Genomic DNA, 27,402 nt, shown 5'->3' with positions numbered 1-27,402 from the left:
CATGGCGTCCGGGAAGACGGTGGATTGCAGCGCTTCCCGCGAATAACCGCCGATAAACTGATTCATCGCGACTTCAGCCGCTGCTCTGCGTGATATTTTCGCGGAATATCATTTGACAACATAGTTACGCATATATCCAGTCACAAGGAGTATTAATTCAGCAGTAAAGGTAAGATTCTGTGTTATTTTATTGGCTCGCAATAAACCGGCAGCAAATAAGAGTAACTATTAATCTTAAGATCGCTGGACACGCTGATATATTGTAGCGGTTTCCATGGTTACACGATTAAATCTCACGAGCAGCCGCTGCTGCCACGCGTCATATCGTACGTTTCCACATCAAAGATTTACTGTAGTGATTTACCATAGTGCTCTACTGTACTTTTACGTTTAACACAAATACTATGGGAATACCATGTTTTGTTGGATCTCTCAGAAAGTGCTGTGGCAGTACCATGGTATAGTGATAGTATCACCAATGTAGTTTATTTAAATATCACTCCAAGAATGCATTGGTCCATGTCCAAAAACACAGTAGTACCTTTTTGTAATGGTGATACTATGGTAATACTATGGTTTTTGGACTTGTTTTATAGCAAATATCGTGGTATTATTTGATTGCATCACTATACTATGGTATTACCACAATACAGTTTTGTAAGGGTCACATTGCTTTTCCCTCAGCCTGTTTTTTAACTAATGCAACACAGTTATGGGATAACTGATGTATGGAATTATCATAAATGCCCCCAAACCAGGTGAAACCTCAGTATTGACCTTTTTTTCTTAATTGCATTAATTTTTCACTATAAATTCATAAGAGCTGCAGTGATGTATTTTAAGTGAGTGTGCAGGTAGTCATTTGGACATTATGGGCTTTCCTTGTCACATGAATTCTTGATGTAACACACACACACAGTCAATGCAGCTTAACCTACTAACATCTGAACCTCAGGGATTACTCGACTAACCTACATCCGCCGGCCGACTGGAAGCACTCGCCTCAGCATAGATTTTGAAAGCCTTTTATATTATATTAATATATTAAATATTATTGAATGTTTTTAGCATGTTTCCCAGGGTTGTGGGAGGTCAATAGATGGTTAGTAAAAAGAACCACTTAGTAGAGTAATGACACACGTTCTCATTTGAGGAATCATTCAACGGCATACACAATGTAGGGTGCGTCTCAATCAGCTCCCTAGGTGGTGAATCAGTCACAAATCGTGTACACAAATTTTGGACATTGTTAAAGACCCTTGATCACTACACATTGAGACACTGATGGTGATGTGACAATCAGACAATGTCCTTATTGTACACGCCACTACCAACAACAGAACTGATATTTTTCTAATGCTTTTTTAAATGTTATTTAATACATTATGATGCATACTTTGATTGTTACATATACCTGCATCATTTTAGGTGTAAATTAATTATAAAGGTTCGCTAGATTATGTTCTCTGCCTATTTAGCGACGTGTTTATTCTGAAATAAGTTTGTTTTTTCAAAACATCTATCGTGTCATGATGTGTATTGAGTTGGTTCGCAGTCAGCATTGATGCTCCCTGGTTTACATGGTGCATTGTGGGACTTTTTAGGGAGCGAATGTTTCACTGCACTAGAAGGATTTTTTGATTGAGACAGCCCTTAAAATGGGCGACTTCCTGATCAGTGGCCTGACTGCTGAACTAGGGAGCTGATTGAGACGCACACTTAGTTTTGGTTGGTCACATCACTAATTCTCAGTATTGTTTGTAAATACTAGTATTTAGTAGGGCTGCACAATATTGATGTACAAAACAGAAATTGAATACTCAAATGTAAAATTAAAACTGCTTAGTCTTCACTGTATGAATTAAATAAACTTTGATTTTTATGAAATCTATAAAAGTTATTCAGTGAGTGAATTTCTCTTTGTTTATTGTTGTTTGATTAACATTAAAGAGGCAGACAGCAGCAGGTTCATTAGGCTGCTGTCACTTTAAGAGCTAATGCACAGATCCAATACACTGATGCACGGGTGTTTTCCTTCTCAAATGTTTACGGTCACTTAAAGGGTTAGTTCCCCCCCAAAATGAAAATTATCCCATAATTTACTCACCCTCAAGTAGGGATGTGCAACGATTAATGGCGATTAATCATTTGCAAAATAAAAGTCTGTGTTTACGTAATATATGTGTGTGTTCTGTGTATAATAATTATGTATATATAAATACAGACACATACATGTATATATTTAAGAAAAATGTTAGATTTAAATATTTATATGTAATATAAAATATATATATTTATTTAAACACGCATATTTTTTTAAATTTATACATGTATGTGTGTGTATTTATATACATAATTATTATACACAGAACACACATATATATTACATAAACACAGACTTTTATTTTGCAAACGATTAATTGCCCTACCCTCAAGCCATCCTAGGTATATATGATCTTCTTTCTGACGAACACAATCAGAGTTGTATTGAAAAATATCCTGGCTCTTCCATGCTTTATAATGGGAGTGAATGGTGTTTTAAATTTTGAAGCCCAAAAAAGTGCATCCATCCATCATAAAAGTAATCCATACAGCTGCAGGGGGTTAATAAAGGCCTTCTGAAGCGAAGCAATGCATTTTTGTAAGAAGATATCAATATTTATAACTTTATAAACTGTAATCACTAGCTTCCGGTAATGGCTGTACACAAGTCGAGTCCTGGCAGAAGAGTGACCTTTGACCCGATGTATGCTTCGGTAAAAGTATACGTAAGCCAGTGATCATAGTTTATATTTATAAGTATGGATATTTTTCTTACCAAAACGCATCACTTCCCTTCAGAAGGCATTTATTAACTCCTTGATGCTGTATGGATTACTTTTATGATGGATGGATGCATTTTTTTTTGGGCTTCGAAATCTAGGATACCATTCTCTCCTATTATAAAGCTTGGAAAAACCAGGATATTTTATAATATTACTCCAATTGTTTGGTTGAAAGAAGAAAGTCATATACACCCAGGATGGCTTGAGGGTGAGTAAATCATGGGATAATTCTCTTTTTGGGAAGAACTGTCCCTTTAAAGAGATAGTTCACCCAAAAATGAAAATTTGATGTTTATCTGCTTACCCCCAGCACATCCAAGATGTAGGTTACTTTTATTCTTCAGTAGAACACAAATGATGATTTTTAACTCCAACCGTTGCATTCTGTCAGTCAAATAATGGGAGTGAATGGGAACTCGACCAATACGAGTCGAAAACTTGCATAGACAAATCCAGATTAAACTATGTGGCTTGTGACGACACATTGATGTCCTAAGACACGAACCGATCAGTTTGTGCGAGAAACTGAACAGTATTTATATAATTATTTACCTCTAAAACACCACAATGTCCAATTGCGTTCAGCACTCGCTTAGTGAGGTCTGATCGCGCTCTGACAGCGGCAGTGATGTCTAGGACATCAATGTGTCGTCACAAGCCAGATAGTTTAATCTGGATTTGTCTATGCACGTTTTTTTGACTCTTATTGTTCGAGTTCCCATTCACTCCCATTATTTGACTGACAGAATGCAACGGTTGGAGTTAAAAATCATCATTTGTGTTCTACTGAAGAATAAAAGTAATCTACATCTTGGATGCACCGGGGGTAAGGCAGATAAACATCAAATTTTCATTTTTGGGTGAACTATCCCTTTAAGACATAACTGACTGCTTATGTGAAAACTCACCACGACAAGCATTTTGACATAATTTTGTGTGCAAGCTGCAGAAGAGAACTGAATTCGAGATCACACGCTGTCTGAGAGGTGTGTGCGAGTCCAGCATTGAGTTCTTTTCTGTGGCTTATTGCACTCTTTTTAACATTATGCATATCACATGTGCATAACAGTCATGTGTTCAGTCTATTCTCTGCTATCTGCGTCAACCTAAAATTGTAACTTTTTGAAGTATTAAAATCATTGTTATCACAAGCCATTGCGATATGCATATCGCAATATGTGCGTTTGCGATATTTCAATAATTCTGATGTATTGTACAGCCCTAGTATTTAGACAATATGATAGTGAAGCAGTATCCTCAAAATGTGTTTTGTGGAGTCTGGTCCTGGGCCAGTAATGTTGATTCGTGCGTTCAGATGTGTCTGTTGAATCTGTCTCGGCAAATCCTCTGTTTCACGGTGTTCGCCTCGCTGAACACATCTCTGGGACTTTCAGGCAAACATGTTGAAAGGCAGGTTAACTAGCTCAGCGAGCATGAGTCTGGGAACGAACCCTCGAGTCGCTGCATGTATTGTGTTCCTCATTCACTTTTCTGTCTCTGTTTTCTGTGAAGGGTGTGTGTGTGTTTGTATAGGATGGAAAAAGAAAGATGTTTGTATGAGGGTGTTCAAATAAAGTAACTGTTTGGGAAGCCATAAAATACTTTTTTTTTTTTTTTTTTTTTTTTACCTTTCATGTCCTTTGAAATGGGGCCTCTCCTTGATCGTTGATTTTCAAAACTGTTTTTCTGTCAGGTTGAGTTTCTAGTGAAGCAATGAAATTTGACTGAGTTGGTTTGCACTTTGGTTTTAATGAGACTTAAATTGCTCCAGAAGTACTTCCTGTTTCTTCTTGTTTATATTTGAATGTGTGACTAACCTTCATTCTGTGCATTGCTTGCTTCCTACTTTGTGCTTCCTTTAGAGTAAAAGTTTCCAGACTGTGGCCTTTTTGTAGAGGTTTCCCTTTCACTTGTTTATCAGCATTCAGTGTGAGAGGTGTGCTTGAGGAACTGCTAATGGCCAATTATAGAAAGACGAGCTGTCACAAATCACAGCACTGCATCAGGACAGGATATAAAACATGCTTAAAACCATTCAGAATGTCACAGAAACACCCTAGCAACATCCCAGCACACCCTAGCAACTATATAGCAATATGCTTAAACCACTCAGAATGCAGTTAGCAACCATATAACATCCCAGAACACCTTTAGCAACAACAAAGCAATGTGCTTAAACCACTCTAAATGCCTTGGCAACATCCTATCAATATCTCAGAACACCCTAGCAACTACATAGCAAATTGCTTAAAACCACTCAGAATGCCTTAGCAACCACATAACATCCCAGAATGCAGAACACCCTAGCAACAACATAGCAATGTGCTTAACCACTCAGAATGCCTTAGCAAACACATAGTAACATCCCAGAACACCCTAGCAACTACATAGCAATGAGCTTGAATCACTCATAATGCCTTAGCAACCACATAGCAACACCCTAGCATCCCAGAACACTCTAGCAACTACATAGCAATGTGTTTAAACCACTCAGAATGCCTTAGCAACCACATAACATCCCAGAACACCATAGCAACAATGTAGCAATGTGCTCAAACCACTCTAAATGCCTTGGCAACATGCTAACAATATCTCAGAACACCCTAGCAACTACATAGTGACATGCTTAAAACCTCTCAGAATGCCTTAGCAAACACAAAATCCCAGAACACCCTAGCAACTACATTGCAAGGAGTTTAAATCACTCATAATGCTTTAGCAACCACATAGCAACATCCTAGCATCCCATAACACTCTAGCAACTACATAACAATGTGCTTAAACCACTCACAATGCCTTAGCAACCACATAACATCCCAGAACATCATAGCAACAACATAGCAATGTGCTCAAACCACTCTAAATGCCTTGGCAACATCCTAGCAATATCTCAGAACACCCTAGCAACTACATAGTGGCATGCTTAAAAACCACTTGGAGTGCCTTAGCAACCACAGAGCAACACCCTGGCACCCACATAGCAATGTGCTTAATAGCACAAAACCGTAGCGACCACATAGAACACCATAGCAGCTGCGTAGCAACGCCCTGGTGACCACCAGAATGTCCTGGCAGCCATCCAAACCACCTAGCAACAATCCTTAATGCCATTCAGATGCAACCTCATAGCAAACCTCTGAAAATTTCATTGTAATTTGTAATATTGTTCCTTGATACACTAGAATAGATTGTGTTTCACTGACATTGTACAGCTCATAGTACGGCTGATCTGATCTACACACAGTTAAGGGAACATGATCCCTTGTCTTTATGTTAGTACGATTTCCTTTGGGAAACATTATGTGTTCTGAGACATGAGAGAACATAAATGAAGCTCCTCTGAGATGACATTACCAGAAGCTGGATTGTGAGAAAGTTGTGTTGAATCTTCCAGCAAAAGAAGGTCAACCTGTTGAACCAGTAACAGTGCAGTTCTTGTCATGTGCCTTTCAAACTATAAACCAGATTAGTTAAAATGCAAGCTTTACCCAAGCTTCTTTGCTTTTTTCCTTTTATAATTCCTGCAAATTTCCAAGAGGAGCTGTTAAAAAATGGGTGAACTAAATATAGCACAAGGAAGATTAAATATAATGACCATGCATTTGTCATTATGTTTCTTTAAGTGGGTTTTAATAGCTCTGTTTGAATGGGAATCCAGTTTTTTTTATAGGAGTTTGTCAGTATATTCGGCTCTACTGTGTGTTTTTCATTGTTCTCGTGTTCCGTCTCTGCGTAATTAACGGGCCGCTCCTGTAAAGTGAGGGTTTGCTAATAGAGCTGCAGACGTTCAGTGGTTAACTCATAAATTAGATGCTGAAGACTCTGTCCTGAGCGAGTGGGTTTTGGGCGGGTAATGAAACTGCTAGCCGAGGGGGATTAAAGGTCCCAGAGGAGCCGCTTCTCAATTACTCATTCAGTTTAAATGCGTGTAACCAGTAACTTCGGCCCTGGACAGGAAAGAATGGGCCCCTTTATTACGGTGTTTGTGATTGTGGACGGCCCCTGAAGACTTCATGGGAGCCTGTTGGTCTTTTTAGTGTCTATTATTCTTGCTCCATTTCTTTTATTCCTTTCTTTTAAGTCAGTCCTTTTTTTCCTTTTTTTGCTTTTGCCAGTCATTATTAACCAATACCTGGCTGTATTGTTTGTTGATAACCTTGCACAATTGGTCTGTGTTAGGGATAAATGTGCTATACATATGGCAAGTTTTGATATTTTGCTAACTACCCTTGTTTGGTTGAGTATAGTTGTTAGTGATGTACTGATATATCAGTCAGGCAGATTAATCAGCCAATATTTGGCCAATTAACAGTAGCCTATTTGTATAAGTAACCCATGTGTGAGTTCAAAAATAATACACTTTGTCTAAAATCAACTCTTTGTTTAGAAAGTTCAAAGTTGTAAAAGTAAATTGTGTAAAATAAGATTATTATTTATTTATTTATTTATTTATTTATTTATTATTAATAAATACATATTTTATTAATTTGAGTAAATTGTGTAAAATAAGTTATTTTTGTTATTTATATTTATTAATCTAAATAATAAATACATAATTAAACATGCTTTAAGTAAATTATGTAAAATAAGTTTTTATTATTATTTCATTTATTTTAAAAAATCATATTTTAAGTAAATTTTGTAAAATAAGTTAGAAATAAAATAAAAATAAAAACAATAATATATTTAATAATCTAAATAATAAATAAACATGCTTTTAAAGAAAATTGTGTAACATAATTGGATTTTATTATATTATATTTACTTATTTAGATTAATAAATACATATTTATTATTAAATAATAGAATTAGTTCATTTTTTATTAAAGTAATTGTGTAAAATACGTTTATTATTATTATTATTATTATTGTTTATTTTTTATAATTGTTGAAAATAGAGATTGTTTTTATTATTACTTTTGTTTATTTTTATATTTATTTATTATTTAGATTAATAAAAACATGTTTACTTTTTTATCAAGTAAATTGTGTAAAATAAGTTATTTTTAATTATTTTTGTATTGAATTCAATTTTATGTTGTTATGCTATACTAGTTATCATGCTAGCCCTAAAAAAACTACTTCCAAATATTATACACCATCATTTTTTGTATCTCCTTTCATCATCTATATCGCCGTCCTTTGTCAAACTGCAGATGGAAAACAAAAAATTACATTTTCATCATCATCTTCCATCACAGTTAAGCCCAAGTCATGTGTTTGTTACAGTGAACATCTCACGCTTCCTCATTCCCTTGGTGAACAAAGCCTTGTAAATGTCTGATAAGCTCTATTGATCAGCCCTTAACCTCATTAACATCACATCCACTGGCTCTACTGTAGTTGTTGACATAATACCACAGGATAGACTCCCAAACACAGTGGGATCAGTGATGTATGGTTGAGGAGATTCCAGTGCTGGGGTGGGGGGTGGTTCTGACTGTGTAAATGCAAAAACCCCCTCATGCTTGTTAACCTGTTGTGACTCGTCTCTAGCAAACATCTGAGTGCCGGTGAAGAATGGAATTCTTCAGCATCTGGATCAGAAATTCAATCAGTGCTAGAATGTGTTTGTTTATTATTGCTCTAGTTAGTGTTAGTGAAGTAATCAAAACACTTTTAGTCTTTAGTTTAGTCTTCTTTGCGTCGTCCTGCAGTATTTGTCCATTTTTTTTTTTTTACAATTTTGTAAACATATATATCTTTTCTAATTAATTAATGTGTTACTTGCTGTTTCTTTGCAATTATTTGTAAATCCTACACCATTTGTTTCAGTGTAACAGATGCACAATTGTGGATAAATTGAGAATCAAATTTGATTCTGAATAGAAAACGAAACCAAATAACTTAATTTACTGGAGGTTCTAACAAAATGTTAATTGCTGCAGTCTATTTAAAAATATTTAGTTAATTTAAAAGAATTATTTTTTAAATTTTGCTACTTCATTACTGAATGAATCAGCATTTTTGAACAAATCTCTTAAATGGAAAAAAAAAAAAAAAAACAGGCAAAAAACAGTATGTGAAAAAAGAACTATGTCTGAATTCACAGCACTCATAAAAGAGTAGGCAAAACGTACCTGGATGACCTACTTCTTCCAGTGAGATTCTGAAGTGTGCATATGAGAGACACTTTACTATCCCATGATGCCACAGGAGAGGAATCAGCATTTTGAACAAAACTCTTAAATGAATGATTCAATGACTCACTCATAAAAGGCTTGTTCGAGATGCATCGGTGCTGTGCAGACCGATCGTCATATGACATCAAAGTACAGCGAGAGCGATTCAAAAGCAGAGGTATAGTATTGTCTCCAAATGCTCTCACGGTATTTGATGTCATACGCCGATCGGTCTGCGCAGCACCGATGCGTCTCGAACAAGCCTAAAGACTTCACTTGTTTCATTGCTGGATGAATCCGCGTTTTGAACAAATCTCTTGAATGAATGATTCAATGACTCACTCATAAAGACTCCTTTCATTGCTGGATGAATCAGTGTTTTGAACAAATCTCTTGAATGAATGATTCAATGACAAACACATTTTTTAACAGTCACTTGTCGCCACCTAGTGGTGTAACGATGTAACTGATACAATCTTTATTTGAAGCGTCAAGTAAGTTTCATTCTATTTAGATCGCTACCATAGACATCAGTGTTTATATCTGAACTATAACCATTTATCCCAGTACTTCTGTGATAATTTGAATTATTGTAAAACTATAATGTAAAACATTATAATAATACTGTGTTGCTTAAAAGACTGTTTGTGAAGCTGTTTCTATACATGGCAATATGTTCTCATATCTATACATGACAACTGCTCTCTCTGGCTCTGAATATTTGCTGTAATCGTACTTGTCAAAGAAATAATAGACAGACAAATCGTTGTCATTTGGGTGTTTGAATCGAGATCTCTATCTTTTAAATATTAATAATGCAGCTCTAGTGTCTGGTATTTTTAGATGAACTAATGTTTGTGTCATTTGCATGCTCTGTATGCAGAATTGAATGATGATCCTTTGCTTTGTCATGCAGCAGTGCCGTTTTTCACTTGTCATGTTTGTTTACCGTAGCCTATGTAAATCCCCTGTGTTGAGTAGACACGGGAAAACGCTACTGTACCTGTTCGTTTGTGCTGTACTTCTGAGAGGTCTTTTTTGAAAGATTGAAAGTGTTGTATCCGTGGCAACCACTTTATGTTGTCATAGGAGAAGCTCTTTAGTGCCACGAGCTGAGCGCATAATTGGTCTCTCATCTCTCTTTGCTACAGAAGCACAGTTTTTACGTTTGATTATCCAGTGTGGCGGATGTGTTTCCTTAGATTGCGAGGGGAAGTGTTTTACGGCTATCATCAGCCTAAGTGGTGCAGTTTGGCCCATTTTCCATTTGTGATTCCCATAGTAACTCATTCTGTGTTTGAGCTATATGTGTTTTTCATTGGTTGATATCTGAGAGCAGACTGGTAGATACCTGTCATTTATTCAGAAAAAAACTCAACAACATCAGCGTCAGAGCAATAAATCTTCAGTTTATGATTGCTGTTACCAGATTGATGTCCACATAAATGCTCTATTAAAATTTTGTTGAATAACCCTTTTAATGAAGGTAAATGAGGCTCCGGGCCGGTTCCTAACCGAGGAGGCAGCACTCTGAGTACTACGCACAGAAGTCTGACTTTGTGGTGTTTACTTTAGAGACAAATATAATTCTGCAGATTTCCTTATAATTTAGACCCTTCAAATGTAGTCATTTACAGCCATTATGCATTTCTCCTTCACTGAATTCATCTTAAAAGGCTTGGAGTATTTTGGAGGACGTCCGTAAGAGGGTTTAGATGTAAGTGGACAAATTTGCATTTCATTAAGTTCTCAGTTCCTCAGAAAGATGGGTTAGCATGAGGAAAGAACTAGTAAAAAGCTGTACCTTAGTTTTCATCTTTAATGAATATTTCTGCTTTATAATTTGCTTCAAATCTTATCTCCCCATTTAGTTATTTGAAGTGGAGGTCTTTTCAAGTACACAAGCTTATAATCCAGTCATCATGTTGGAGGTGCAGTGTGCGATCAGGTTCTTTAGGGTTCGAAATCCCTGGATTTAATGCTTCTAAACCCTTCCTAATGATTTCCTAATCCTTGAACTCGGCGTATTTCAATGGTGAGAGATGGCGGGCCTATTGTTTGACTTTAAGCCGTCACTACAGTAATAAGGATTTGATGAGTTTGGATGAATCCACATGTTTCCTATGGGATGTTCCCACTGGAATCGTTGTGTCCTTTTTATTGTATTTATGGCCATAATGAAAAATATTTCACCTGCAGTTGCATTCTGGTGCAAGAAAGAAATTCTTCATTATTGCATTCTTCATGTGTAGCAAATATATAAGAAGTGAATTAACATTTGAGAAAGTATAATTATATCCGGACAGAATTACATTTTTTCAGAGCTGAAAAGCAGTAAATAGTCCATCCATCCATCCATCCATCCATCCATCCATCCATCCATCCATCCATCGTCATTTTTAAATAGTCCATCCGTCCATCCATCCATCCATCGTCATTTTTAAATAGTCCATCCATCCATCCATCCATCCATCCATCCATCCATCCATCCATCCATCCATCCATCCATCCATCCATCCATCCATCCATCCATCCATCCATCCATCGTCATTTTTAAATAGTCCATCCATCCATCCATCATCATTTTTAAATAGTCCATCCATCCATCCATCCATCCATCGTCATTTTTAAATAGTCCATCCGTCCGTCCGTCCATCCATCCATCCATCCATCCATCCATCGTCATTTTTAAATAGTCCATCCATCCATCCATCCATCCATCCATCCATCCATCCATCCATCCATCCATCGTCATTTTTAAATAGTCCATCCATCCATCCATCCATCCATCCATCGTCATTTTTAAATAGCCCATCCATCCATCCATCCATCGTCATTTTTAAATAGTCCATCCATCCATCCATCCATCCATCCATCCATCGTCATTTTTAAATAGTCCATCCATCCATCCATCCATTGTCATTTTTAAATAGTCCATCCGTCCATCCATCCATCCATCCATCCATCATCATTTTTAAATAGTCCATCCATCCATCGATTGTCGTTTTTAGTTCATCCATCTATCCATCCATCCATCCATCCATCCATCCATCCATCCATCCATCCATCGTCATTTTTAAATAGTCCATCCATCCATCCATCCATCCATCCATCGTCATTTTTTAAATCATCCATCCATCCATCCATCCATCCATCCATCGTCATTTTTAAATAGTCCATCCATCCATCCATCCATCCATCCATCATCATTTTTAAATAGTCCATCCATCCATCCATCCATCCATCATCATTTTTAAATAGTCCATCCATCCATCGATTGTCGTTTTTAGTTCATCCATCTATCCATACATCCATCCATTCTCATTTTTAAATAAAATCCATCCATCGTCATTTTTAAATAGTCCGTCCGTCCATCCATCCATCCATCCATCCATCCATCCATCCATCCATCCATCCATCCATCCATCCATCCATCCATCCATCCATCCATCCATCCATCCATCCATCCATCCATCCATCCATCCATCCATCCATCCATCCATCCATCCATCCATCCAATTTTTATATAAAGTCTGTCCATCTGTCTGATGGGCTTAAAACAAAGTATGTCTGTGAAACAAAATGTTTTATTAAATGTTTGTTCTAACCCTATTTTATTTATTTATTTTATTGCATTTTATTTTTTTTTGCATTCTGTTGCATTGCATTTTGTTTTAGTTGCATTTTATTGCATTGCATTTACCTTTGCATTTACAAATTTGCCAGACTTGTTGCTGTCAGGTTCATGTGTATGGTTCTCTTCTTTACCAGTGGTTGTTGTTGTTGTTTTTAGCTGGTTATAACTAACAGCTGTGTTTATTTGGATAACTGGCAACCAGGCAGAAAGATAGTTAACATCAAGCTTTGTGTGAGAAATTGCCATAGCAGCACAAGTAGTTTACTGCAGAAATATACATTTCAGGAATCATAAATCATCCTTGGCATTTTCCAGGGCAGCACAAGGTTGGAATTCCAGCTGCAAAAAAGGAAAACTATGTCAGAGGCCTGTGTGATGATCACCAAACCAGCCTTACAAAAAGTGCTGTGGAGATACCATGATGCAGAATCTGTGTTTAGGGTTGTATTATTCAGTATGGATGAAGTATTTTGGCTCTCATATAAATGTTCTGTTTTCTGTTGTCAGGTGGGCTTGCAGCAGTATGGTGGAGCCAGAGGAGCGGCCCTCGGTGGCGGGTCAGAGGCTCGGGGCCCCTGAGAGCATGGGCATCAGCACACTGGAGCCCGGCCAGCGGCCCCCCACCATGCCACCCGGCAGACAGATCTCCATCCGGGTCCAGATGCTGGACGACACTCAGGAAGTCTTTGAGGTCTCGGTAAGGCACCGTTTGCTTTCTACTTTATTTAATTTTTCATATTTGTATTTTATTGCATTTGATTTCATTGAATTTAAATTTTATTGCATTTTTCTCATTCTATTGCATTGCATTGTATTTTGTTGTGTTTTATTGCTCTTTATTTTATTTTATTGCACTTATTTATTTTACCTTATTTCTTTATTTATTGCACTTTATTTATTTTTCTACTTTATTGCATATAATTTTTCATTGCATTTTGCTTTATTTTATTGCATTGCATTTTATTGCACTTTATTTTCTTTTACTGCACTTACTCATTTTTACCTCTTTGCCTTTTTGTATTTTATTTTAATTTTATTGCATTTTATTTTATTCCATTTTATTTTTATATTGCATTTCATTCTTATTTTATTGCATTTTATAAAAAAAATAAATATATTTTTATATTTGATTCCAAGACAATGGTTGGCAGTGGACAACGTAATCAGGTCATGTGACAACAGTGTAGCATACTATTGTTTGAATTGCTTGTTGCATAAAGCATACTAATTTGTGTAATTTAAAAAAAAAAAAAAAAAAAGTAGGCATTAAGCTAATTTTCCATTTCGAACATAGCTCAGGTTTAATTGTGTGGTAAAAACCCTGCATAGATGCTAAAGCGTCTGCTGCTTTTCCCCTCAAGTTTAGACTCTTTTGTGTTCACTTGCCCTCTCGTTTCGTCATTTAAGCTCCGTGGGGAATGGTAATGATGTTAAAAAGCTCAGTCTTGTTCACTAATGAGAAAATGCCCTCATTGATTGTCACCAAGGGAGCCATAAGCTCCTCAGGCATGTTGGGTACGTGAAAAGAAGAAGAAGTCCGTCAGAATTCATGACTGAGAGCTCGACAGGAAAGTATTAACCCGTACTGAAGTAAAAGCAGCGAAGAAATGGACAGCTGCTCATTCTGTTATACCTGACTCTTTGTTCCTCTGGTTTGTGATATGTATACGGGCCGTTGGAGACGCGCCCTGCCCTCTGGTGATGCCCTGTGGGCTGGTTGTTGACGATCATACACCACCTGACAGTTTTAATAGTGAGATAAGGCCTATAAAAGCGTTGTGCTCTGTTTTGTGGCCGCCTGTGTTGAGAAATGCCTGGAGGTGGTTCAGTAAACACTGCCAGTCTCGCTTAAATTGATTTTTGGTTTCCTGAGGTGATCAGTCTCCATCCAGACTTGACACCTGACTTGTAGAGAATGGATCACCTGCAGTTTCATTTGATTTGTTGTCGACCATAAGGGCTTTTAGTTTGGTTTACCTGGCTTGATGCTTCAGCTCGGTGTTTGAATCAGTTGAAAGCTTAATTTGTTTCCATTAATTGCCAATTGTAAACTAAACTTACAACTGTATGTAGCATTTGATTATATTATACTTGAAAGCTGATTCTGTGATTTTGAGATATGCATCAGTCAATAAACCTCCTAACCATGTCCATAGAAGTGTTATAACTAACATTTTTGTCAGTTATAAAATCTACCAACAGTCTTATGAATAAATAATGATGTTTTTCTGCTTTCAAATAATTTAAATAAATTTCTGTTATATGCTAAAAATCCTCCCCAAACATCTAGCTAAAGGTAAACATAGTTCAGTATGTGTCTATTATTATAACAGCCACCGTGCTTGATAGATATATTGGCATCAGCCATTGAAAACCCATTTGATTTTTTACGGCTGTCATTAGCCACTCACTAGTCGTGTGTATTCATAGCTGATGTGAGGGAAAAATGTGGCTCTTTTCTTCTTTTTCCAAGAAAAATCCTTGAACAGCTGCTTTCCGACTGAGCCATAGAAAAGCCACTGCACTCTTCTCCAGATCTCTAAAGTGAATCTGACAGTCTGAGCCGCACGTCACCTCACACACCTGCTACACTGCACACACTCTTTGGGCAAGAATTAATAATGAAATGGATAAAAAATGGATGAAAGACTTTATCTGTCCCCCAAAGGCCAGAGGTATAAAATCATAAATATGTATATGCTTTTGACTTTATGGAATCAGACTCTCTCTCTATGTGTGTGTGTTTGTGATGGAAGGTTTTGTATTTTATACATTTTGAGGTTCCTTTTTATGGAGAATAAATTAAAGTATTTTTAAGTACTAGTTCTAAGTGCTAAAGTGCTGGTTTAGACCCTACTCTGAAGTAGGAGCTAATTTAGTTCCCCCAAAAGGACTAAAATCATTCCTAGTTCCTGTGGTGCGAACACAGTTAAATCCGGGTACTTCAGCCAATAGTTCTAGGAACTATGAAAAGGTTCCTCCGGTGCAGAATCCCCTTTAGTCTTTGGACGTTCGCTTTTCAAATACTTGCTCGGTACTTCCGCCTACGTCACGCGGGACCTTTCAAACGTGATTACGTACTATGTGGCGCATCGCATCGCAGCAGAGCTGTGTATGTATGTGGTGTGCATATATAATATATATAACACTTGGAATAAGATGCACATATGAATCATCTACAATAAGACCAAATGTTTGATTTCATGCTGACTCTGTAAATTTGTTATTTCTGTTGTTAATCTGAAAGTTCACTGTATATTTGCACTGTTGAGCAAAATAGGAGCAAAGGAAGCTCCCGGAATCATTTAGATAAGGCGACCTGATGGTTCTGAATTTTGATCTGTGTTGGAAGGATGTTGTTGGCTGAACTTCTTTAGTCTCACTGACAAGAGCATGCTGGGATTGGAAAGGGATGATTTCCTGTGGGGACCCAGAGCTTCTCTGAGGGTTTGTGCTGAGAATGATTTCTCGACTAGAGTTGCTAGTGCTGGCGTGTTTAGATGAACACGTTTGTTTCACTAAAGTTACATCTTTGCGATCGACATAATAATACACTAGCGTTCAAGAGTTTGAAGTCGGTAGGCTTTTTAAAAATGTTTTTGTTTCTACTCACCAAGGCTGCATTTAGTTGATCAAAAATACATTAAAAAATATGAAATATTTTTGCAATTTAAAATAACTATTTTCTATTAGAATATATTTTAAAATGTAATTTATTCCTGTGATCAAAGCTGAATTTTCTGCATCATTATTTGAAACATGATCCTTCAGAAATCATTCTAATATGATGATTTGCTGCTCAAGAAACATTTCTGATTATTATCAATGTTGAAATCACTTGTGCTGCTGCTTCCTATTTTTGTTTATTTGTTTCTCATATTTTTGTTTCAGAATTCTTTCATTAATAGAAAGTTCATAGAACACCATTTATTTGAAATATAATCTCTTGTAACATTATACATTTTTCAATTTAATGTGTCCTTGCTAAATAAAAGTTTTATATTCGAGCCAAAAGCCTAATTTACTGCCGGTGGTCCTCATGGCGAGGGTTGTCATCATCATATTGCCCTGCTGCAGCATTTAGGATATCCTGTTTGATGGGATCTCAATAAGGAAATCCCAATAGTCTTGGCACAGTTCCTGTTTCTAAGTTCACATACAGATCACAGAATTAACAAGGTTTTGATCATAGGATGACATATATTAGAATTGTATTAAACCTTTTCACAATCCAATAGAATTTTTGCTTTTTTTTAAGACCATACATGGGTATTTTTGGACAGATTAGTAAACCTTGTTTTTTATTCAGTGTCTTTGAACATTGTATATAAAATGCCAAATCAGCACAGGATAAAAGTGTTAAAAAGTGTCCCCAGGCTGTTTTCATCTCATAATCATTTATAATTATTCTGCTTGTGTAATATTTTAAGCTATCCGGTTATGGAATTACTCTCATTTAACTCTCTATTTTTGTGTTAGTTGGCAATTACAAGCCTACAGTACAGCAACGGCTCATTGTCTAAATTGGCTTAATGAGGGTGTTTGACAAAAACTGCAGCTTTTCCAGCAATAGCTGATTCTGAGATATAAACATTCAGTCTGCTTGCACAGCTCGTTTTGAGTTAACCATATTAGGCTTTGGTGAAGGGCACAGTAATGAAGTCTAACCAAGATGGTTACACATGGGTTGTGTGTAGTTATGCTTTCTAGCTAATGCTCTGGTTTGTTGAAAAAGAGAGAACATGTAAAGTATTCCTATAATGGAGGGTGTGTCGCAATGTTTGGGGATGTTATTGGATGCTTGGAGTCTGTGGTTTCCTTCTTCATGCAACACTGTCATTTAGAATTGAGAAAAAAGAGGTATGGTATACAGACTGTATTTTTAAGACAAACACATTGGCCTCAGATATTTTTACATACATGAATGACTCTCATGAACACGTCCACATCATATTTAACCCCAAAATATGAAATCAAAAATAAGAAATTATATGTTGCATAAAGGCAGCAAAGTACGTTTTTTTTATTGTGACTTGAGGATTATGAACTTTTGAATCCCTAAATTCTCATTATTATAGTCATCGTTCTTATGATGCTATTATCTAGAAACATTAATGATATTATTATTGCAAAGTGCAATTGTAATTTGGTAGTGTTTAGTATATATTATGTTTGATTTATGCTTTTGATATTATGATTTTATTGGGGGGAAAAAAACAGGAAGATTTGTATTACTGTATTACAGTAATAAGAATTTAATTGAAATGTGCTTAATTTTCATAGAAATAAATTGTCATAAAAATGAATATTGTTTTGAATTTTTAAAAATTATTCTTAGTTTTAAAATTATTTTTTTTAGGGATGACAAATGATAAATATATATATCCCATATATTTTTTATATATATATATATATATATATATTTTTTTTTTTTTATTTAGGATGAGAACTAAATTTCATAAAGATATTCTTCCATATATTTTTAGAATTTTTTTAAAAATACGTTTAATTGTTATTTAGGATGACAAATAATTAAATTTTGTTGAGATTCTCCCATATATTTTTAAAATATATTTTTAATATTTTTATTTAGGATGACAAATAACTACCTTTCATAGAGAGATTCTCCCATGTTAAGGATAAAAATCTAGATTCCAAGATTCAACATTCCAAGTATTTTAACAAAGTAAAGAAGGATTTCTGCTTGGTGCTTCTATAAGCAGCAGTGTTCCATGAAGATTCACAGTGAAAACTGCCTCTCTGCTCTCCCAGATTGTCCAACAGGAAGAGACACGGCCCTTACAGGAAAGCCGACTCACAACACGGACACGGGCTTGGGCTCACATTGTGTGAACCAAATTAGTTCTTTGCTATTTGCATATCCAGATTGTCTTGCTATCTGAACATGTTGCAGCGCTGACATTATTTACATCCACTGAGCGTAGCTGATGTTTTACTTCACTGCCTTTCAATTTGAATTTTTGGAGCGAACGGCCATTCAGAAGCTCTGAAGCTTCACTTTAGTTTGGCTCTTTTGTCATGGTTTATTTCTTATTCAAAGAATTATCTCGCAGTTATTTAATTCCCTTAAATTTACTTTTTTTGTGTGTGTGTGTGTGTATATAATAATATATAATATAATATAATATATAATATAATATATAATATAATATAATATAATATATATGATATGAATATTTTCAGTAACACAATTCAAAATGGTCTATATACAGTTCGAATAAATTTTGGTTTGACACCTTGAACATTTCATTCATTATTACAGTTTATTCATTATTGTTTAAAAAAAAGTGGTAATAAAATATGACAAGATCTCAGAGTTAAACTGTGTTAGAAAAAAATAATCTTAATTATGTCAGATAATTAAGAAAAACATGGTCAGGTCAAACGGGCTGTGCTCAGAATATCGATACAACGATACATCGTCATGAACTCCTGACGATGCGCGTATCGATACAGCAGCTGCCGTATCGTGTCTGTCTTGCTTTTAAATCTAGCCAATCACATGACGTCACGTGACGCTCTCGAACGGAGAAACACGCGATCTCCAAATCATCGATCAAAGCGTGCTCACGTTTTAGGACAGGTCGATGGCATATAAATCATGGCTGAACGTTAGCGTTTGTCAATCAAGTCAAACCGTCCATTCAGAAACCGAGAAATTTGAAGGCCAATCTCTCAGGTTGAGGCGCGAGCTGGCTTGACTGACGTTTTCGTGAGGATATAGTTTATGGACTGTTTTGATTTCGGTAATTACATCTAGAAAGTTAAAAGCAGTGATGGCATATATAATAGAGATATCTGAAAGCGAAACGAAAGTGATATTGGCCTCGTCCAGTGGGCAGGACGCACGAGAGGAGACCTGCGCATGTGTATACTAATACAGTAACAAATGTATTGCTCATGGTTGGTTCATGTTAATAAATTATCTGATGTTTAATAAATGAACCTTATTGTTAAGTGTGTATTGTAAACTCATGTAGCGCATATTTTGTAGACCACGTTAATAAAAACGTATGTTGTTCTAGAACATATTTTTAGTTGATATCCAAAAAAATCATTTTTACAGATGAAAAAAACAAACAAAAAAAACAGGCAGTATAGACATTATTATAATATTATAGCCGATATAATTAACTAACTTAGTTTTCTTACAAGTCAACTTACTGTTGCAAGTGAAATTAGTCATTGAGCTTTGTTGATATGCTTCAGTGTCACTATAATTGTCAATTCAGTTACTGAGGGAGTGACTTTAAAAGCAAGCTTTTAAAAGAAGCTTTTTGTGACATTTTTTTATAAATTTAAATCTTTTTTTTTTTTAATGACAAAAACAAAATAGTTTTTTCAGTTATCGTGACTGTTATAACACTGGTTTTTCAATAAACACATATTATTGTTACTAAACTCTGCTCAAAAGAAATTTAAATTCTAAATTGAACCATATCGTGATACGTATTGTATCGTGGCTTTAGTATCGTGATGCGTATCGTATCGTGACATTGTTTGTGATACACAGCCCTAGGTCAAAGTGTCTGAATAATTTTTGGTTCCAAATTTTTATCAATTTTACTGGTAGTCCACTGTATGAAGAATTTTTGGGTATAATATGTCACAGTTTACTTTATTTTGCTATCCTCACTTACATAAATGAACTATAGTGTCCTGCACCCACTAGTTAAAATATATCAAAAATATAAAAAATGTCTGATTTTTTTTTTTTTTACTAGTGTATATAGAGGCCAACCGATAATGGATTTTATCAATACCGATTACTTGGACTGCAAAAAATGGATACAGAACGAAAACAGTCAAAATAAAGTAACTTGAGCTGAACTTTATTAAAAATAAATAAATAAATAAATAGTGCTAACCCATGAAAATGTACTGTACTTAAGTGAAATAAATATATATTAATATTAATGTATTAATTATACCTTGATCATCCAAGTTAGATATATTGCATCAACTAACTAAAAGTAATACTTGGAGTTGATGGCCAGCACAATTAACTCAAATTTGCCAAAATCTGGTTTATTAACCAGCTTGGCATGTTTCAACATCTATTTCATAACATGGAATAACTCCTGCTTAATCTTATTGTCTAATTATTAGTTTATTTATTACTCACGTAAGGCATGAAGTCTATGTTCGATTTGTGCATTTTCATCTAACAATGTTTATAGTTTTTGTTCACCTAAAATGATTTTCTGAAATGTCCCATTGAATGTTTTTGAACGTCGTTTAGCAGATGTTTTTGTGGCATTTATAATAGTACTGGTAAAAAATAAGCACAATTTATGATTGCAAGTGTTTTCCAGATGATGTGCTTGTATTGTCAAAATTCCCTCAACAGCACCAAATCGATTGTGCTTCTAGTAATGGCATCTGTCAGTGGCGTTACCTGATCATCTGTGTGTGTGTGTGTGTGTGTGTGTGTGTGTGTGTGTGTGTGTGTGTGTGTGGATGTGGTTTTGTAGACAAGTCCTCTGAGACAGAAAACCACTGTAGTAGCAGCATCTCACAGTCTGAATAATTCACACGGGCAAAGGTGCATCTGATGTTACACGGTCACAGTGAGGCTCACATCCTGTCGGACAGGGACATTTACTGGCTACACTGAATCGCAGAGGTGTGTGTCAGTAAACACACAAACATGTTCAAAATATCTGTGATACCATAGCAACAGAGAATCTAAAGTTGCACTAGATTTGATGGTGTTCTAGCTAACTCAAGTCTGTTGCATAGTAACTGAATCAGATTTACACAAAGTTTGGGGTCGGATTTTTAAGATGTTTTTGAAAGAAGTCTCTTGCTCACCAACAGTCAAAAAAATGAATTGTTGAATTTACTTAAAAAAGCAGTGTCAAGTGGGTTCCACGCAATTATATTGAGTAATTTGTACAAATAATAATTTAGTTGTATGAACAAAAGAAATTAAAGTAAAGCTGACAAAGTTTGTTTGATTAAATACAAATCTTTTGAATTTGTCACGGTTACATAATATTTATATGTGCAGTTTACTTAATAATGTTAGGTTAAATTTATAAAAGTTTATTATGTAAGGTGAACACATTTATTGGCTTAATTTACCTTATTAAATTAATAATATGCTCTACAAAATGCACTCAAAAATAACTCATTGAACAAACTCAATTTAATAAATTCAGTGTGAACAAGGATGGTTTGAGTGAAACTAACAATAGTGAAAGTCTTTTTTTTTTGAGTGAAGACTGCATTTATTGATTAAAAAAATACAGTAAAAATAGTGAAATATTATTACAATTAAAAATAGCTGTCTTCTATGTGAATATATTGTAAAGTGTAATTTATTTCTGTGATCAAAGCTAAAATTTCAGCACCATTACTCCAGTCTTCAGTCACATGATCCTTCAGAAATCATATAATATGCTGATTTGAAGCTGTGATACATTTTTTCAGGATTCTTTGATTAATAGAAAGTTCAAAAGAACAGCATTTATTTGAAATAGAAATCTTTTGTTACATTATAAATGTCTTTACTGTCACTTGTGATCAGCTTAATGCATCCTTGCTGAATTAAAGTATTAATTTCTTTAAAAAGAGAAAACTTGCTGACCTCGAACTATTTCACTGGTCCCTTCATTTTAAATTCAACATGAAACAAACTATTTTACCTGTGTAATGTGGAAAATTTCCAAGTGAAACAGGAAATTTGACAAGAAAAATTTAATGGGACTTGATTTTATCCATTTAATTGCCTGCCATTCTGTGAATGTTATGTAATCATGTAATCAATAAAAATGTAACTGTAGTCTGAGTATAAGTATTTTAACCTAATATATAACCTAATTACAACAAGTATATAATTTTTGGAACTTGATTACATGTGATCAGTTGCTACCCAGTCTGTTAGTTCCAGTTTACCTCTCTGAATGGAGTTCAGCATGAATTAGCCTTCTTAGCCCCCTGCTGAGACTCCCTCAGGAGCGAGCAGACCGTGTTTGGCGTCCCCTTCATTGACATGACCAAATGAGATGTGTGACATGGCCACTACCTCCTCCTAAATCCTCTCCTGAAGATATCTTGAAATAGATCCTCAGCTGTAGGGTTGCTAGTGTCTGTTAAGCCGGCTAGTTGTGACAAGGTAAAGATGGCTCTCGGCAGATGGATAATCTCTCATCTGTGTGTCACCAGTTCATCCTTTATCCTTTATTCCTGACCTTAGCTGGCATTTTGAAGGATGTATCTAGCAGAACGGGTGCTGAATAGTTGTTATTAATTCATCAAAAGTGTCTGCCTATATTAAAACTTGTATTATATTGTGAATATTAAAATTTAGGATTGTCAATGTTGATAATATTATCAGTATTTTTGTGGAAATTTTGATATGATTCTTTGAGTAGAAAGTAAAAAAAAAAACAGCATTTATTTGAAATAGAAATCTTTTGTAACTTTATAAATGTTTTTACTGTCACTTTTGATCAATTTTAATGCATCATTGCTGATTAAAAGTATTTATTTCTTTCAAAAATAAATACAATTTTTGTAAAGAATAGTTTTACAAATGAATGCAACAATTAGCTTTTTTTAAATAAAACTTTTGCACATAAATTTGTTTCGCATGTATTTCTACAATCTTTATTGTCGGTATACTGACTTCTATATTGTAAAGATAGTATGTGATATGCAAAATGCAGTGATAATGCTTCAAAGATCACATTATCTCATTATGTATACATATTTTTGATCAAGCAAGTGTTATCTATTTTTCTTTTTTTTTTTTCTTTTTTTTTTTTTTCTTCACTCTTTCTGTTAGGTCAAATATTGACTTAGTGCACTTGCCCAACTTTGGATGTTCACACTACTTTGAATAGGTCAAATATTGAGTCATAAGGTTGATATTACTTCTGGTTTAACTGGAAATGGATGACTTAATAGGGATTTATATTGTGGGAAATGGTTTCCTAGTGTGTTCTGATTTGTATACCGCACATTTTGGCAAATGTAATGTAGTATTGTTTTTCAATACGTACAGAAAATGTCCATATTGTGCATTGTAACCTATATACTACTGAAAATAGTGCAAGTATTATGCTAATCCAAAGCTGTCACTTTTATCTAGAGGATTGACGAGTAATGAATGGGATCAGTGGTGGTGCGTATGTGCTAACCACTAGGCCACATCTGTTTGTTTAAATAATATGAAACGCTTTTGTTTAAGTACTTTTTGCCTCTCATGGATCATCGTAATAGCCAGGTACAGCTATTATGGCACACATTCCCAGCTTAACTGTAATATCTTCCCTTTCCCACTGACAAAAGCTTAGCAATGCCAAACCCTGCTACCTCATTATGCTAAAGCTAGCATAATGCATGTGGCTAATGATGGAAAAGCTTGTTTTTGGGTGAATCTTTGATGAATAATGCAGCAGCGCGGTCTCATGAATGCACTAATCATCTCTGGAAGCGAAGGGAAGCCCGAGGCCTCAGCCGTCACAGGATAATCCTCTCAACAATCCCACAATCCCGTCTGCTTCCTGCCCCTCCAGTCCACCAGTATTCCAGCTAACGGGATCATGGCGGAATGGGCCAGTGTTGACACTAGATGGAATGTGCTTAAATCCTGCTCATGTATTTATGATTACACGTAAACCTCATGAAGGGTCGGGATTGTTTCAGTGTTTTGAATTGCACAGCGAACTTGTTGTGTTATTGTTCAGGTAGCTTGATATGAACATCAACAGTTGAACTTGACATTAGTTGTGCAGCTTAAAGCAATACTGAGAATGCAAAGCGTTTGTGTTGTGTTATGAATTGTTTTGACAATTTTTGACGCAATGTTGTGTGAAATTGCGTAGCTAGAATCTTCTGCATTCACATAACATATGCTTACCTGATGTTTTTACTCAAAGATGATGCTTTCCAAATCACAGCTCTCTATATAAAGTTAAATATATAAGTATATCCAACTTAATTGACACGCACAATACTCACGTAAAATTAAATATAAGTATATCCAACTGAGACGCACAATACTCACATAAAGAAAAATATAAGTATATCCAACTTAATTAACGCACAATACTCACGTAAAGCGAAATATAAGTATATCCAACTATGACACGCACAATACTCACGTAAAGCGAATATAAGTATATCCAACTTAATTGACACGCACAATACTCACGTAAAGCGAATATAAGTATATCCAACTTAATTGACACGCACAATACTCACGTAAAGCGAAATATAATTATATCCAACTTTGACACGCACAATACTCACATAAAGCGAAATATAAACTTAACCAACTATGACACGCACAATACTCACGTAAAGCAAAATACAAACTTAACCAACTATGACACGCACAATACTCAGGTAAAGCGAAATATAAGTATATCCAACTAAATTAACGCACAATACTCAGGTAAAGCGAAATATAAGTATATCCAACTATGACACGCACAATACTCACATAAAGCGAAATATAAACTTAACCAACTATGACACGCACAATACTCACGTAAAGCGAATATAAGTATATCCAACTATGACACGCACAATACTCACATAAAGCGAAATTTAAGTATATCCAACGTAATTAACGCACAATACTCACGTAAAGCGAAATATAAGTATATCCAACTATGACACGCACAATACTCACATAAAGCGAAATATAAACTTAACCAACTATGACACGCACAATACTCACATAAAGCGAAATATAAACTTAACCAACTATGACACGCACAATACTCACGTAAAGCGAATATAAGTATATCCAACTTAATTGAAACGCACAAGACTCTCTTAAAGCGAAATATAAGTATATCCAACTTTGACACGCACAATACTCACATAAAGCGAAATATAAACTTAACCAACTTTATTGACACACATAATACTCATGTAAAGCGAAATATAAGTATATCCAATTTTGTTGACACACATAATTAATGTCAGAATCGCCACAGGCTCACAAAATATAAATATATCCAACTTTTTTGGCACACATAATACTCATGTAAAGTGAAATACACTTTTCCAACTTTATTGACACACATAATACTCACGTAAGCAATATATACAATATAGCAAATCTCAGCGGCTTAATTGTTTGTCACAAAATATTACCCAGCTGTTAACCAGTTTAGGCTGGTTTAAGATGTTATTTCAGCATGAGCTATACTATTTTGGATTATGGTTACCTTAGTAAATTGTCAAGGAATTGTTTGCATGCTGAATTTCAAAGATAATACATATAATAAGCATAACTACTTTTATAACGCATATAGTTAGCATAAGCAAATGTTTTTTATGTGTGCAAAACATCAGTTTTGCAGTCGAACAATGAAGCCAGTGTTTATGTGGCCCTTCTTAACAATTTCCTTTTGTTTATATTTAATATTAGCTCTCATCTCACAGCTTCACTCATAGCATATCTGTATTTCCTGACTGTTTCATTCTTGTATAGTAAACATAACCATGTACAGCACACAGTGAGCCTGTGGTGATTCTGACATGCCCACCTCATGCTGTTGATCGGTACATGCTGGTAATTGCTGTTTTCCTGCAGTAATCATCACAGACTGACCACAGAGGCTGGCACTCGCTCCCACTCCTCTTCGGTTCTTTTATCTTTGATTTAGCGCCACAGGAAACATCAGCCGACCTATTAAATGCTGCTACCAGACCAGCCCAGTTCCTGAACCCCTTTTTTTTCGGAACATGTGCTTTGATAGGATGTTTCTAGGGCCGGATTCATGAAAATCTTAAAGAATTTAAAGGAGACCTATTATGCCCTTTTTCAAAGTCTTGATTTGTTTTTGGGGCTCTACTAGAACAGGTTTTCAAGCTTGAATATTCAAAAAACACTTTATTTACTAAATTTGACATTGTTGCAGCTCCTCTGTTCCCAGTCTGTCTGTAAGGCTCCATGTAGTTTTTGTCTCTATGAAGCTCCTCCTTCTGAAAAGCACAATGTGCTCTGATTGGTCAGCTGGACCAGTGTGTTGTGATTGGTCAAGCGCTTTGAGCGTGTTTGTAAAGGCCACACCCTTACCATATCCGCGAGTTCCACCACACAACCCCACCCCTTTATTTTGCGTATGCCTTGGGCGGGAATTATTTAAATGAGGAATGTTGTTTGTTTGTTCCAGGAAGAAAACTCAAGACTACAATGGAGGCGTTTCAGGGAGTTCAGAAACAGTGCACACGGATATAGAGAATAACTCAATTTGAAGTGACCTTTTGCTTTGGAAATTTACAGATCTTTTTCATGCTCAAACAGCAACATTACACACTAAAGAAAGATGAACATGGAAAACAGCAGAATAGGTGCTCTTTAAGAAAGAATCCAGCCCCGGTCTGTATATATGGCTCGAGTCCGTCCTTCACTGTAAGTCTGTGGGATAATCCAACTTCTCTAGATGTAGGTCTGAAAGTGTCCTCCATATAGGAGAGGAACTTCATGTTATTTCATTTTGGAAAATGTGACCTCAAGGAAAATTTTTGCCCGCAAAAATCTGTTCCCACCCAATGAAACGTGTCTTTAACTGGTCAGGGTTGGTCATCTCATGCCTCTGGATACATTGGGTTCATTCAGTCCCTCGCCGGCATGTTTTCTGCTCTTATTTGTGAGCAGGAAATTGCTTCCCTTCTGGATTCATGTTATCTGTCGTTAGTATGCATGAATGTGTTTGGGTGGTGCTTTGACTTTATGTCTTGCCATAAAGGTGGTGCTTTGACTTTATTGTCTTGCCATTCTTTCCTCTTAGAAAAGAGAGCTGAAGCTTTCGGATAAAGATGTATAATT

General features: G+C 35.5%; 1 protein-coding gene across 2 annotated transcripts in view; it reads left to right on the top strand.

Moving 5' to 3' along the window:
• Positions 1 to 27,402, top strand: part of farp1 (FERM, RhoGEF (ARHGEF) and pleckstrin domain protein 1 (chondrocyte-derived)) — a 93,919-nt gene continuing 66,517 nt past the window's right edge. For both annotated transcript variants that reach the window (XM_067403223.1, XM_067403222.1), the window contains exons 1-2: positions 1 to 169; positions 13,092 to 13,281. In XM_067403223.1, coding sequence (XP_067259324.1) covers positions 13,108 to 13,281 — 174 coding nt within the window. In that variant the 5' untranslated portion in view covers positions 1 to 169; positions 13,092 to 13,107. The remainder of the gene's footprint in view (positions 170 to 13,091; positions 13,282 to 27,402) is intronic.

Source organism: Chanodichthys erythropterus, chromosome 12 (genome assembly GCF_024489055.1).
Source record: "Chanodichthys erythropterus isolate Z2021 chromosome 12, ASM2448905v1, whole genome shotgun sequence".
NCBI lineage: Eukaryota > Metazoa > Chordata > Actinopteri > Cypriniformes > Xenocyprididae > Chanodichthys > Chanodichthys erythropterus.
Note: the sequence above shows the minus strand (reverse complement) of the source record. Positions and strands in the feature narration are given on the sequence as shown.